Here is a 15,128-nt window from a genome sequence, read left to right as displayed (position 1 = left end):
AGGATTGAACTTGGTGGTAGTGATGGGGATGGGTGAGAATTGGTATTGTGGCATAGCAGTCAGAACTTACACTTGGGATCCTGGCATCCCATATGGGCACCAGTTTCTGATCCAGCTGCCTGCTAATCTGCCTGGGAAAGCAGTACAGGATGACCCAAGTGCTTGGGCCCCTTCACCCACATGGGAGACCAGGAAGAATCTTCTGGCTTTGGCCTGACCCAGCCCTGGCCACCGCAGTCATTTGGGGAATGAAACACCAGATGGAAGATAGCTATCCCCCCTTTCTCTCTCTCTCTCTCTCCCTCTCCCCCTCTCCCCCCTCCCCCTCTCCCATTCTTTTTCTGTATCTCCGACTTTCGATTAACAAAAAACCAAAACCTTAAAAAAAAAAAAGAACCTGGGCATTCGTCTTTCTATGATGCCCTCCACAACTCCACAATACTCCCAGGGTCAGCGGCTACCTGTGTCACCCAGAATACTGTTAGTAGCATGGAACGAAACCAAGCTGAAAAGAGAAAACATTTCTGGGCCCGGTGGCGTGGTCTAGCGGCTAAAAGTCCTCGCCTTGAAAGCCCCGGGATCTCATATGGGCGCCAGTTCTAATCCCGGCAGCTCCACTTCCCATCCAGCTCCCTGCTTGTGGCCTGGGAAAGCAGTCGAGGACGGCCCAATGCCTTGGGCCCCTGCACCCGCGTGGGAGACCCGGAAGAGATTCCAGGTTCCCGGCATCGGATCGGCGCGCACCGGCCGTTGCGGCTCACTTGGGGAGTGAATCATCGGATGGAAGATCTTCCTCTCTGTCTCTCCTCCTCTGTGTATATCTGGCTGTAATAAAATGAATAAAATTAAAAAAAAAAAAAAAGAGAAAACATTTCTTATCTTCCTTGACTGAGACATCAAGGAGTGAGACCAGCCATTGGCGTCCCTGGGTTCAAGGCTGTTATGCTGGGCTCAGGCTCCTTGCCTCTGCACTTGTCCTTCCTCTCCCTCCCTTCCTCCCTCCTTCCCTCCTTCCCATCTCTGTTATCCAGGTTGACAACAGCAGGTTAGGTCTGCACATCCTAGTGGGAAGAGAGAGCCATTCCCACAGAAACACTTTCATGCATGTCATTGGTGCTAAGTGGAACACCCACCTCTCCCCAGCCATCTCTGTAGCCAGGGCAAAGTGACACAGTGACTGGCTCAGTCAGGCCTGGCCACCAGGCCCTCCTTGAAGACCCACCCACAGCTCCTGGGTGGAGAGAGGAGGGGGCAGGCTGAGTCACTTTTGGAGTAAGGTTGAACTGCTGGAGGAGACTGCTGGGAAGATTGGCAAAAGGAAGAGCGCGGCTTCTTTCTGCCTCAGCTGTCGGCAGGTAAGTAGCCCAAGTGCCAAGGACTTTTTCTATTTTGTGTGTGGAGTGGGATGTTTCACCTGCATGTCTACAACTCAGAAGAGATAGCTGAGGGCCACGAGGAGGGCTTATGCCTTCCCCTCAAAGGTGTTGCCTGTGCTCGGTTCAGTATTGTTTGCTGCTCTTGGTCACCTGACCCAGTGTAGCCCTGGCAGATAAGGAAGCAACATGTTTTCTTTCAGAGCCCCATGTCCCCAAATAAGAAGCAAAGATTCTATAAACACAGGAGATGAAGATGATTGGAAGATGAGTGGCCTCAGCTCCGGAGTGTCCCTCTGTCCAACCAAATGTCTTTCTACTGCAAATGTCCTGTCTTTCTACTGCATGGAGTGCCCTCTGCCTGGAAGAGAGAGAAATCCCCAAATTCTTCCCAGTGCCAAGCCTAGGACCTGAGAGCATGTGCAGGGAGCCAGCCTACACCTTTGGGTATGGGAACGGCTTTTGCTGGTGCAATGCCCCAGCCTATCCACTGTGCAACAGTTGGTGAGAACAGCTAAGCACAGTGGGGACTCCCATTCAGAAGACAGAATGAGACCCAAGGAATCCTGATGGGAAGCAGTTGTGACTTTGCCCTGCTTGGAGCACTCTGCGTCCTGTCCTGGTGGTCCCCTCTTTGTCCACTAATTTTTCTGGCCACATCTGAAGAAGACATGGATGGGTGTACTCATTAGGGATGCCAACTGCTGGCGCCCACCACTTGTGGATGTGGGTTGGTGGTTAGGGTCAAATGTACAGGCCTTTGGGGGGTAACCTGTGCCCCTCCAACACAGCTGGCTCTCTGCTTCCAGTCAATGTCATGGGCAAGTACTCAAAAGCACAAGCCTGGTAGCCTCTTATGTATCAGGCCGGACTAACACACTTCCAAAAGTTTGTGGAAAACAAAACATATATACTTCCTTTGGTGCAAAATTTTCTTGAATTCACACTTTCTAAAAATAGATTTATTGGAAAGGCAGAGTTACACACAGAGAGATAGAAATGGATGGAGAGATGGAGAGAGAAGTATCTTCCATCTGTTGGTTCTCTAAATGACTGCAATGACTTGGGTTGGTTCAGGCCGAAGCTAGGAGCCAGGAGCTTTCTTCCAGATCTCCTTTGTGGATGCAGTGGCCCAAAGGCTGAGCTTTTCTCTGCTGCTTACCCAGGTACATTAGCAGGGAACTAGCTTGGAAGTGGAGCAGGCAGGACTTGAACCGGTACCCATATGGGATGCTAGCACCGCAGGCAGAAGCTCCATCCACATCCCCTTATATGTCTGCCACCGATCTGTCTGCCTCTGTGGCCTGAGATTCTTCCTGCAGAGTGCCTGGGCCCTTGGTGTAGCCGTTAACACACTGATTGGTGATTGGGGTTTGACTTACAGCTCTGCTCTGAATTCCTGCTTCCCAAAAAGAGGCAGCAGATGATGGACTTTTCAACCCTGCAAACCTTTTCACAGAGGTTTCAGCTTGGAGGTAGAGAACGCCACTGCAGTTCCTCCCACTCCCACCTGCTCTTAGGAGCAATCTGCATTCTCCTGGTTTGTGTGGGATTTCTGGGGAGAGAAGCCAGTAGCTGCAAAACACAAACATTCTGGAATTTTCAACCATTGCCCTTAAAATAAACGACCTGATTTTTTAAACACCTGATAGAGTCGGTTTATGATCTGCTGTGTGGAGTAATGGTCTTCAGCTTGGCAGCATGGCAGCCTGGCAGGTCTAAGAAGTTAGAATCTGTTTGGTTTTGTTATCTGTACCACTTGTCATCCAGGTATAAAACTCTGCAGTCATAGTCTAAAGGTTTTTCTTCTGCAAGAGAGATTCTAGCCAAACAGTGGCTACCCCACTAACTTCATTCCAACCAGGTGAGAGGGAAGGAGAAAGGCACATTCCTTGTGAAGTCGGCATGACGGAGACAGGTACACTTCCCTTTGGCCAAAATTTTCCTGGCCAGGGCTTAGCCTTGCAGTGTACATGCCTGGAAATGTGACTGCTCTTCTGGGTAGTTGAGTTCTCAGCTAGAGGATTTCTGCTCCTGCAGGAGAAAGAGGTTAAGTGTTGGTCAAGTCTTTCTCTTGGGGTGAACCTCAAATGAGATGTGAGGATGGGTTATGGGGTGCTTAAGAACCACAGATGTTTGTGGCAGGGCCTCTGTGTGCAGCTGGTACTGTGTTGATTAGGGGTTCAGGAAAAGTACTGTGGACCTGAACGGAGATGGTAATATGTATTCCTGGATAAACCATCTATCATCTGTCCACACACTGATCCAACTGTCCATCTACCACTCACTCACCCACCATCCATCCATCCATCCACTCATCCAGATTTTCTTTCCTCTTCCCTTTCTCCATCCCTCTCCATCCCTCCAATCTATCCTACCCATTCACCCATCCATCCATCCACCCATCTGAACACCTTCTATCTGCCAGTTCTCAGAGACAGTATGTCTTATCAGACAAAAAAGATACGGCCTTTACACTCAGGGATCTTAGGGCTACATGGGCCTTTTTCATGCCAGGAATATTTTTGTCTTAAAAAACAAAACAAAACAAACACCAGGTTCTATGCAGCTTGGTAAAGGCTCTCCCTTGCCACATGCAGGTACATTCCAGCTCTCAGAGTGTCCTGTGGGATAACCACGAGCTGTCCCCAGGGCTCAGCTGTGCTCCAGGCTGGCTCAGGTCACTTTCCCCTGTTCAGCAACAGGGCTTTGCCCTTCTTTTGGGGGAGTCCTGGTGGTGCAGCAGATGGCACCATCTGGCCAACTGAGGTGACATCTCCCTCTGGCCCAGGACTATTCAGGGGGTGCATAAGATTTGACTTTTGGACTTTGAGATCTAGTGATGTGAGCTGCAGATCTGGGACCTCTGTAGCCTTCTCCCCGATCACCGCAAGAGGATAGGATATCATCAAGCCACTCTCCATCTCAGGTCTTTCTGCTCATCCTCCCTCTATTGAACTTACTCTGATCCTGACCCTTTGGGATCTATGCCAGTGGTGATACCATTGTCTCCGTCTCTCTGGGTCCTTCTGCCTGGCAGTCAGATAGGCTCGACTTATCACACCATCGCGCCTCTTCTCTGCTGGGGGGAAGCACCCCAAGAGATGTAATCTCAGTGGCATGGTAGGCATTTAGAGGGAGGTGTGTGGACAAAGGACAAGACGACTCTTCCACAGCAGCAACAGGGACAGGTGGTAGTGGATCTGGGTGCGTAGTCTGGAGTCCCCTTGGCTGTGGCCTTGAAGACCCAAGGTGAGTTATGGAATCTTGGCTTCCTCTCTGAGCTCCCGGTCATCTCCCCAATGTTGAGTGATATCAGGGCAATATGCCACCCATGAAAAGGGGCAGGTGAACAGAAATAACACAACCATCACATAAGGGTGCCTCTCTTCACCCCATTTCCTTCCCCATGATGCGATGCAAACCCTTCTTGCCTTTGGCCATGCACTGTCTCCAGATGTGTCCTCCAATGAAGGCATCTGCCTCTGTCACCTCCCTGAGCTGCCCGCCCCCGTGGGTACCCGGTGTCACTCCAGTGCCCGTTTCCCTCTCTTCTTTCTCAACTTGTCGCCTGATTACTTACAGCCCGGGGCCTCTTTGCACTCAGCTCTTTCCCTGAAAATCTCACCCACCCCATGACTCAGGGACAATTTTTTTTTAAAAAAGATTAACTCATTAATTTGAAAGAGTTACAGAGAGGAAGAGGAGAAGAGAGAGAGAGAAGGGGGAGAGAGAGAGAGAAAGAGAGAGAGAGAGAAATCCCCACACCATTGATCGATTCACTTCTAAAATGGCTGCAATGGCCATGTGGGCACAGGGGTCCAGGCGTCTTTAGCTGCTGTTCCCAACCGCATTAGCAGGCAACTGGATGGTAAGTGGAGCATCCAGAATTTAATCAGCGTCCATCTGGAAGGTCACTATCTCAGGTAGTGACTTTACCTGTTGCCAATCCCAGGGACCATCCCTGTAGCCACGATGCCCAGACAGGTCCACAAACTCTAAGCCTCCCCCTGCTGGGTCTCAGCCACCTCAGTGTGCCTCCCCACACTTGTTCCACTTTTCTCCATCTTCAGAATCTCAGCTCAGGGCACACTGTTCAAGTCGGAGCTGCCTACAAATCCCCACCCTCTGCTCCTTCCCTCATTCCAAGCTGGCACTTCCAGAACCAGACAGGGGAGGAGCTTGATAAATATTTGATCAAATGGCTGATAGCCGCCAGAGCACCAGGGAGAACACTTGCACAACCACCATCTGCTCTCTGGGCTGCGGCTGCAATGACCTCCACTCTGCTGATGAGGAAACCTAGCTTTGCTTTGGTGTGGGACAAGTTGGGTGTGGGCATGGAGTTGGAGTTGGAATTGTAATTTTACAGGGCTCTCCCTTGTCTTCCCTGGGCAGCCACCATAGGCAGGAAGTAGGAGCCAAGGGGCCATGGCAGGGCCAGATGCCCTGGTGATGAAGCCCAGCCAGGCAGTGCCTGGGCTCCCAGCATAGCAGGCACCTGCTGATTCCCAGCACTGGGCACGCTTCCCATGGCACAGGCAGTGAGGTTCCTGGAGGGCTCCCGGGATGCCCAGGCAGGTGTGGGTTGGCTAGTAACTCTCCGTGGGGTAGCCACCTATAGCTCATCCCTTTTAGGGACCTGATTTTGGTTGGGGAGGATCCCTAATTAGACTGTGTGCTGGGGCAGCCAGAGTCCAGGGTGTCCGATTACGACACTGTCGGGGAGTTGAGCACCAACCAACATACCTTGCTGCCATGCCTATGCTGGGAAGGGGCACTTGGGGGACACTGGGAGTGTCTCTAAGCCCTCTGAGGGGACATTGGTCTGCAGGATTGGATGGAAGCCACACAGGTCCTACCCAGCAAGCACCCTGCGGCCAGCACAGTTCAGCTCCACCACTGACCAAGCCCCCAATTCCCTGAAACTGGTGCCCTCTTTAGGGGTACAGCCTGGGCTGGCTAGCAGGAACCTGGAGAGAGCAAAGAGGTTAGCAGGCCTGGGCTATGTTGCTCAGCTTGCTTTAGGACATCACAGGTGGCTAGCTGAGACCTGCAGAAGGTCGTGAGCATGTGGGGGGGGCGGGGGTGTTGAGAAGGGGGACAGGGGGTTCAGGGCAACTGGAGACACCTAGTGACATGGTAGGCAGGGAGAGACACATGCACTTGCCGGAAGGAGGTTGCTGGGGCCCAGGAGGCAGGCTCAGAGCTTCTTAGGGACATGGGTGGGGTAAGGCAGGTCTTGAGGGACCATGGATCTTGCAGCCAGGGGTGGGAGGGGGGCCCAGAAGGCCAGACTCAGACCTCTAAGCGCTGGCAAGGCACAGCTCAAAGAAAAGGGGTCCTGGAGCAGTGGCAGAGCCGGCAGGATCTGAGCTGGTGGCGACCGGTCCTGGGGTGCGAAGGGGGCAGACCCCAGGGACAGGGGTCTGGAGAGTGGGGGGGCGGGGCGGAGCCCGAGGAACGGGAGGGGCGGGGCCGCAAAAGAGGGTCACCCCCTGGGTAGTCGCCCTGGGGGCGGGGCTAGGAGGAAGTAGACCCCGGGTGCGGTGTTGGGGGCTGAGGTTTGCAGGGGGACCTGGCCTTGTGAGAGCGAGCTCGAGGGGTCAGGTTGGAAAGGTGAGTTGTCTGGGAAGCAGGTGGCGGCTGGGCCGGAAAAGGGGCCGCTGGCTGGGGAAGGGGCAGCAACCCAGTCCGACCGGGAAGGCGGGGCAGGCGGCGGAGCGCGCCAGGCGGGCGCAGGTGAACGGGGTCGCCGCCCCGAGCGCCCTCCCCGGCCCGCCGCCTCCCCCGCCCCTTTCCCGGCGCCGGGCTCCACGGGCGTCTCGGGCCCAGGCCGGCTTCGGCCCCGCGGCTCCATCTTGGGCCGCGGCGCCGGGCACCTGTAGCGGCCGCAGGAGCAGCGTTTCCTCCGGCCTGCCCGGGCGAAAGGGTGAGCGGCCGGCCCCGGGAGTGCCAAAGGGGGACGGGGGTACGGGGTGGGGGGCGGGAGCGGCCTGCTCCTTCCTGCGCTCCGGACCTACCCCTTGCACCTGCCTGCGTTCGGTCCCCTCAGCTTCCCGGCCCACGTCTGTGCCCCGCCCGCCTAAGGCCACGACCCTCGTCGCATCGCTCCCCATCGCCCGCATCCCAGCACCTCTGCCTGGCACCCGGGTTTCCTTTGCCCAAACTCTCTCCAGCTGTCTGGTGACCGTCTGGCTGGCGTCCCCAATTCCCAGCCCCTGGTTCCCACCCCATCCCCCACTGGCAGCTCCTCACCTCTCAGCCCGGCCCACGATCCCACCCTGAAGCCCCCCGTCCCGGTGCCCTTCAGCGGTCGCTGCCACCCAGTGTCGGAAGGGCCCTGGTGGGGGGGGGGGGCGAGTTTACGGGCCTCCTGTGGTCCCCCTCCCTAGGAGCCGGGTGGGCTTGGGGTGTGGGAAGGGCGGGGAGGGCACCATAGCTGGGTGAGGCAGCGCCGGTCTGTGCTCAAGCCTTGGCCTGGCCTTGCTGTGGGGGAATGCACTCTGATTTCCCGCAGGCTTGCCCGCGGCCCTCGGCCTCTGGGGCTCCGTGGTGGGCATGGGTGCGCCTGCGGACAGGGGTGCACGTTCTAGGCTGGGGCCGCTGGGCCACGAGGCTTCCCTCCCCTCCCTGCTCCTGCGTGATTGGATCTGCCCAGGGAGGAAGCTGTTAGTGGCCCGGGTCTCATCCTGGGTATCGCTGCCCTCCCCCCACACCTCTATCACAGCTGTTGGGGAGGGGGCGAGGGGGTGTTGTCCCCAAGGCACCTTCATCCATCTGTGTGCCAGACAGGGCTTGCTGTCCTGGGGACAGGTTCTGCCACCTTTGTCCCGCCCTTGCTGTGAGATGAACATCACCTGCTGGAGGTAGCCACGCCCCCACTTTGGGATGAGGGGTTGAGGAGTGTGTCGCCTTACCAGCTTTCTGCATTTTAACTCTGGGTCAGCTTTCCTGCCTGGCCAGCTCCATGGACTTTTCTTGGACCCCAAAGTGATTATACAAAGGCCTGCTGGTTAACAACAGGTGAGAGGATCCCCACCTGTGGTGACCCATGGAGCCCCTTGGGCAACCCCAGGGCCTGGGTTCCTCTGCTCGGGTGGCAAACTGGCAGGGCTTGCACCTCTGGGTTTGCTGGCCCTGCATTGGCTTTGGCTGGGTGAAGCTTGTATTCAAAATGATGTTGGTTGGAACATGCAAGGCTGGTTGGATACGCTACCTGCTGCTCCAGATGTGGCCAGAGGATGCGAGTCTCCATCGCTCCCTCCCACACCCCCTCCTTCCTTCTTTCCCAAAATATTTGTTGATTTGAAAGGCAGAATGATCAACAGGGAGAGACAAAGATTTTCCACCTGCTGATTCACCCCCCGAAATGTCCACACTGGCTAGGGCTGGGCCAAGCTAAAGCTAAGGGCCCAAAAGTTCATCTGGGTCTCCCACATGGGTGGTTGGAGCCCAAGGACTTGGGCTATCTTTGGCTGTTTCCCAGGAACATTAGCAAAGAGCTGGATGGGAAGTGGAGTAGCTGGAACTTGAAGCAGCACCACAGTATGGGATGCTGACAGTGTAGGGAGCAGCTTAACATGCTATGCCACAGCACTGGTTCCTGAAAGAATTACCATGAGCATCCACAGGCCGTCCTGTTTAGTCTTGGCAGTCGTCCTGAAGGGTGGGGATTGACGTGCATTTTGCAGATTAGGGAAACAGACTCCAAGAAGTTAAGCGTCTACCCAACGATACTTCTGTGTGGCCCTGCCCCCTGCGCCTCTTCTGGGTTATTCCAAAGTGTACTGGTGGCAGCGATTGTGGGAAACCTCTTTGCTCTTGGGACAGCCTGGTGGGCTTCTCTCAAAGCTCTTGCCTGCCCCCTACACTCCTGGGCTGGGAAAGCCAGGTCGCACAGGAGAACACCCTGCTGAGGTTCTGAATCAGCCACCTTCAGCCATTTCTGCACTACTCTAAGCCTCCGCTTTATCCCCTGCCTCTTGTGGAGGGGCTGGGGAAGGGAGTAGGCAGATATAGAGCTGCCCCCTGAACTTTCTGCGGGTGCTGGTCATTCTAGGGATCCCCAGCTCTGGGTGAGAGAAGCACAGCAGGACCCTCAGCCCTGATGGCTTGTCACTAGGTCGTGTCCTACCTGTGTCCTTTGGTGGTGGTGGAGGACGGAGACTGGCCTAGCTCCCTGTGGCCCCACTCTTCAGAAGGATCCAGTTTGAGGCTGTGGGACCTCCTTGGAGTTCATGGACCTGGTGGCTGGGTGGTCCCAGCCTTCCTGGGCTGTTAATGAGCTTCCTGGGAAGCCCAAGAAGCAGCTACAAATTGAGTCAGGGTCAAGGGGGGTGGGAAGTGGCCTCCACAGCCTGGCTTGTTACAATGGCATGTGTTACTTGGCACCAAGGCAAGTGTCAGACCCTCGCTGTGTGGGTGAGGGCGATGGGTGGCAAGAGGGAAGGGTCTGCAAGGTGCACAGAGGGACTGGAGACGCCCCCTCCCGACACATATATGGCACTCGTGTGCATGGTTCTTGGTTGAGGTACTTACTCCCTTTGGGTGTGTGTTCTTAGGCAAGTTGCTCAACTTCTCTGAGCTCTGGTCCTCTTGCCTGGAGGATGGGGAGGACTCAGAGTTTGCTTTGCTGGCTCAGTGAGACACCTGTGTGAAGGCTGAGGCCTGGGCGGGGCACACAGCACATGATGGGATTGGAGCTACTCTACTGTTAGGGTTATGGTAGTTGGGATTGGCTGCCTTCTCTCTCTCTCTCTCTCTCTCTCTCTCTCTCTCTGTTTTAGGGCTCCTTGGGGGCAGCACACAGGTTGAACTCATCTCTTGGTCACTCATCCTTTTCCTGTCCCTTCAGGGACCACCTAGGATGGGACACTCCTTACTGGGCTGGCACTGTTTTCACACTGCTTGGGGGCCAGTATGAACTCCCTAACTAGCTTTGCAGGGCTAGTTACATTGAAGCGGCTTAATGGAATGCTTCAGATTCTGTCCTTGTTGCAGAAGACACTTGTTATGTGCTCAGAGACCACTGGGGACCCGTGGCTGTCTGTTGTTCAGCACAGGGTGGAGCCAGGAAACTGTGGACCTGCACTTCCGGAGCACTATGGCTCCAGAACTCCCCTCACTGCTGGCTCCAGAGGCTACTGTCTCCGTGCCCTGGGACACAGAAATCCATCCCCTCCCAGGTGGCCTTGCTCCCCTGGTCATGGTGCTTGCCTGCACCGCAGCCCTTATTGGCCCAGGGTGGATGGGGCCAGGATTGGCCCAACTGTAACTGTCACTTGCCACTCCTGCCTGGCTTCTCCTGCCCATCCTTCCTGGCAGGGGCATGTGGTGGGTTGACATCAACTTCATTCACAGCCCAGCCAGGGCTGGGCTGACCCAGACCCCCCCACACCCAGGACACTGCTTCTGGGGAGTGGAACGGGCTGCTTGCATGGCTGTGCCTGACTCAGGCACTAGATGGGACTCTGCAGTGGAACAGCCAGTCCTGAGTGGGTTCCATGTTCCCCAGCATATATCAGAGGTGCAGGTGGGAACCCCTTGCTGGAGCTGGCAAGAGGGAGCCCCGGAGACAGTACAGCTTGGGCAGCATGGGTCAGAGAGGGTGGGGAGACAGCAAGGGAGACCCCGGCACATGCTCAGTACATGCTCTTGGTCCTGACTCCCTTGTCCCAGACCTGGTGTGAGCTCCCACTCTGCCAGTCAGCACTCATTTATGAGAGGATTACAGAGAGGGAAAGAGAGTTTTCATCTACTTGTTCATTCCCCAGGTGGCTGCAATAGCCGGATTGGGCCAGGGTGAAGCCAGGAGCTTCTTCAGGGTCTCCTAAGAGGGTGCAGAGGTCCAAGCAGTTGGGTCATCCTCTGCTGCTTTCCCAGGTGCATTAGTAGGGAGCCGTATTGGAAGTGGAGCAGCCAGCAGTCAAACCGGCATCCATATGGGATGGCACATCACAGGTGGTAGCTTTACTTGCAGTGCCATGGCACTGGTCCCCAGCACCAGGCTTAAGAGGACAGCTCCCTAGTGCGGAGGCCCCAGCTCCAGGGCCTCGGCCTCTCATTCCCTCTCCCTTCCAGAGCCTACAGCTGGCATGTGGGCCATCTCCAGGACTCTACTCACTGTAGCTGAGCCCTGGTTGTTAGGGCATCCCTGTGTGTACCCTGTCATGACCTTGATCTAAGGTGGTCTGGTGTCCTGCTGCTGCCTGACTTGCAGCTCTGACCAGCCAGCCAGGCAGGGATTTGACCCCAAGGTGCTGGCACCCAACTCGACTTCACTCCTTTGCTTTCTCTCCCCTGCAGGCGGCCATGAGCTCCAGTCCCCCTGACCCCGGTGCCCAGGCACCCCAGATGCCCCGCCCACAGCCGCTGTCCCGGAGCTCATCCAGCCTGATGGGCGAGGGCCAGGGGCAGAGGCCGGAGCTCCGTAAGAGTGCCAGCAGTACCGTGTGGCGCGGGCAGCCGGGCAAGGCTGGCGCCAGTAGCCAGACTCCAGAGGAAGAGACCTGCCAGGTGGAGAGCATGGAGCAGACACAGGCCTCCAGCCCCCGGCCACCATCCAGTGGCAGGGGCCACTGGCGAAGCAGCACTGTGGGCAACGTGTCCACCATGGGCAGCGGGGACCTTGCCCGACTTCGTGCCCCCAGTGCCGCTGCAATACAGAGGAGCCACTCGGACCTGGTCCGCAGCATCCAGGCCCGGGGACACAGCGGCACTGCCCGGACAGCCAGCCTCAGTTGCTCAGCGCTCGGTAGCTCGCCTGTCCACGCTGTTCAGCTGCTGTCTGATGTTGCTCCTGCCTCAAGTGGCCAGGTCCCCCTGGGCCTGGAGAGGAACCTGGTTGATGAGGATGGGACTTCTAACTCAATTGGGGTGCTGGGGGAGAGCCAGGCACAGGTGCTGCCTCTAGACCTGGGGGACACAGCCAGCCCCTGCAGTAGTGCCCAGGCTGAGCCCAAAGTCACTGGACAGCCGGCCGCTTCCTCTTGCCACGCCCTGCCTCCAGCAGCTCTCCTCTGCAGCGTGAGAGAGGCTGGGGTTGGGAGCTGCTGCCACGCCCTGCCTGCCACAGGGCTCCTGGCCTTCCCCAAGCTGGTAGCATCTGTGAGTGAATCGGGGCTGCAGGTTCAGCAGCACGGAGTGAGATTCCACTGCCAGCTGCCTGCGGGGCTCCCCTGCTGTGCCCACGCTTGGGGCGTCCCTGGTTTAACCACAGAGCCTGGCTCCAGGACCAAAGATGTGTGGACCATGACCTCCACCAGCGACCTGGCTCCTGCATCAATGTCCCTGCCACCACCACCACCTTCACTGCCAGCCCAGGATGCTGGGGTGCAGGTGGCTCCAGTGGCAGCCTGCAAGGCTGTGGCCACAAGCCCATCCCTGGAGGCCCCAGGGGCCCTGCACATGTTCCCAGAGGTAACTGTGGGGTCCAGCAGCCTGGAGGAGGCGCCGTCCCCAGTGCGGGATGTGCGGTGGGATGCTGAGGGCATGACATGGGAGGTGTATGGTGCCGCAGTAGACCCCGAGGTGCTGGGCGTGGCCATCCAGAGGCACCTAGAGATGCAGTTCGAGCAGCTGCAGCGGGCACCTGCTAGCGAGGACAGTCTGTCTGCTGAAGGCCGCAGGGGGCCGCTGCGGGCCGTCATGCAGTCCCTGCGGCGCCCCAGCTGCTGCGGCTGCTCGGGTGCAGCCCCTGAGTGAGAGCTGGCCTGGACCCTCGCTTTTCACCCGAATGTCTGCTGTGTGCAGGACCTTGGCTGGGCTGGGTTTTAAGGGCTGGATTTTCCAAGAGCCACATCTCTGCACATCCCAGGCTCCAAAGGCTGGGGCAGGGAGACCCCAAAGTTCCTGGAAAATATAAAACGCTTTGCCTTCTGTTCAGGCTGCTCCTTCCCCACTTCGGCACACATAGCAGCAGCCGCCCCGTGCTACAGCCTGGATAAGGAATTGGCAGGGTGGGGACCTCCCTGGTCTTCGGGGAAGGCAGTAGACGTTGGCTAAGGCCTTCCATGTGCCAGACTACTGCTCAGCACCTTGCCTCAGCAAAGACAGCCCGACTGGCATCCGACCAGGCCCTGGCAGCTGCCAGCCAGCATGGACCACTGAAGTCAATGGGGCTGGGCTCCAAGGCCACATCCCAGTGAGCCAGAGCATTTTTCTGCAGCACCTGCCCTGCTCAGCAGGCGGCCACAGGAAGACTGTGGAGCTGGATTCTGTGGGGATGGGGTGGGAGAGGAGGTGGAGCTTGTAGGTATCAGGAGGGCGGGGCCCACTGCTAGTATGTGCATTAACAGTGCCTGAAATTGCACCATTTCACCTTGTTCTTTTTGGAGTTATTCTCAGTAACGGAGGAAGGTGGGACCAGAGGAGGCCATGGCAGCCTGGTGGCTCCTGCCTTGGGGGGATTGGCAGGGCCACCTGCAGAACTGGTAGGTCATCTATGTGACCTGACGGTGGGACCAGGGGACTTGATGGTCACAATGGAGGCACAGGGGCTTGGTACACCTTCACTGAATGTCCCAAAGACTTCTCAGAGCCTGTGAAAGATGGGAGTGTGCCAGGACCTGGTGCGCAGGATCCCAAGCTGAGCCGACCAGGGTGGAGTCAGGGCCTGCCACCTGGTCCTATTCAGCCCCTGACCCAAGCTGCTTCCCTCCTTAGCCTCTGGCGTTCGCAGATGCAGGAATGACTGGTGCAGCCACAGGCTGGTGTCTAAGGCTGGGGGCTTTCTCCCTCTCCCTTCCTCCCTCCCTGGAAGCAGGAATTCCAGGAGGCTGAGCTTGAGCAAGCACAGGGTGAAGCCCCTCCCTAGGACAAGGGAAGGCAGGCAGACAGGGCAGGGCAAGGGAGAGGTTGCAAGGTGTGGCTGCCAGTAGTGAAACCCACTCTAGCAAGAGACTTTCTGCTCTGCCACTTTCTGCAAGCTCTGATGGTTTGGTTGGCCCATGCATCTGTGTCCCCTCCTGAGGTGACAGGCCAGGCAAGGCCCAGTGTGGGACAGGACAGCCAAACAGCCTGTTTGCAGGGAAGTGCTGATCTTACAGTTTGAACTGCCTGGGCAGAGGGCAGCTTATTTTCTAAATCTGAGCAGGAGCCCCCATTCCTCTCCCTCCCTCCCTTCCCCCCTCCTCCTCAGGATGTCCCTCCCCTCCACCAGGCCTGATGCCTGTAAGAGGGCACCGCTGGCTACTAAGTAGGCTTCACTTGTGAACCTCCAGCTGCCTGGCCAGACTTCTGGGTCCCTTCCCGGCCCCACTCTGGGAGGCCCTGGATTGAACTGCCTATGTCTCATTTTGAATTCAAAGTAAACATAAGCAGAGCTTTACCAGGCCCCAGGAGGGAAGGGGCGTTGGTCCTGGCTTGTTCTAATTTTTGTTTTGTCTTGAGCATAAGCCCTGGGAGTTCTAGGGCTCCCTGCCTTGGCAAGGATCAGGGGACTTCCCGGCCGCAGCCTGCCTTTCTGAAGTTTGTCACTCCTTGTGTGACCCCCAACTGCTGTCACCTTCCCGAGAAAGCATTCATCCACACTAGGTGAATAGGTCATGCCAGCTAGAATGGGTGTTATTGCTGCCTTGAGGTCACTGAAACAGGGCTGTGCCAGGGCTGGCGGCGAAGTAGAGTGGGCTGTGACATCACCCGTGGGTCAGGTGCACTGAGAACCCCCTCACTGTGCTGGCTTCTTACTCCATGAGGGACTTCTGGAGGTATCTTCCCATGCAGGTTTTTGTGCTTTGAACTTGGGAGCGGGCC

The 15,128-nt window shown here is 57.0% G+C and overlaps 1 protein-coding gene across 1 annotated transcript; it reads left to right on the top strand.

The window, feature by feature from the left end:
* The first annotated feature begins 6,890 nt into the window (after positions 1-6,890).
* On the top strand, positions 6,891-13,539 carry GPRIN2 (G protein regulated inducer of neurite outgrowth 2). The gene is made up of 2 exons (XM_004583330.2): positions 6,891-6,992; positions 11,682-13,539. Exon 2 carries the CDS (start codon positions 11,688-11,690, stop codon positions 13,077-13,079), a length of 1,392 nt encoding a protein of 463 aa, XP_004583387.2. The 5' UTR covers positions 6,891-6,992; positions 11,682-11,687; the 3' UTR covers positions 13,080-13,539.
* Positions 13,540-15,128: the final 1,589 nt, after the last annotated feature.

Source organism: Ochotona princeps, chromosome 13, assembly GCF_030435755.1.
Source record: "Ochotona princeps isolate mOchPri1 chromosome 13, mOchPri1.hap1, whole genome shotgun sequence".
NCBI classification, from domain to species: domain Eukaryota; kingdom Metazoa; phylum Chordata; class Mammalia; order Lagomorpha; family Ochotonidae; genus Ochotona; species Ochotona princeps.
Note: the sequence above shows the minus strand (reverse complement) of the source record. Positions and strands in the feature narration are given on the sequence as shown.

What these genes read in the sequence shown, in the direction of transcription:
- GPRIN2 (XM_004583330.2), top strand. Translation starts at nt 11,688, where the DNA reads ATGAGCTCCAGTCCCCCTGACCCCGGTGCCCAGGCACCCCAGATGCCC.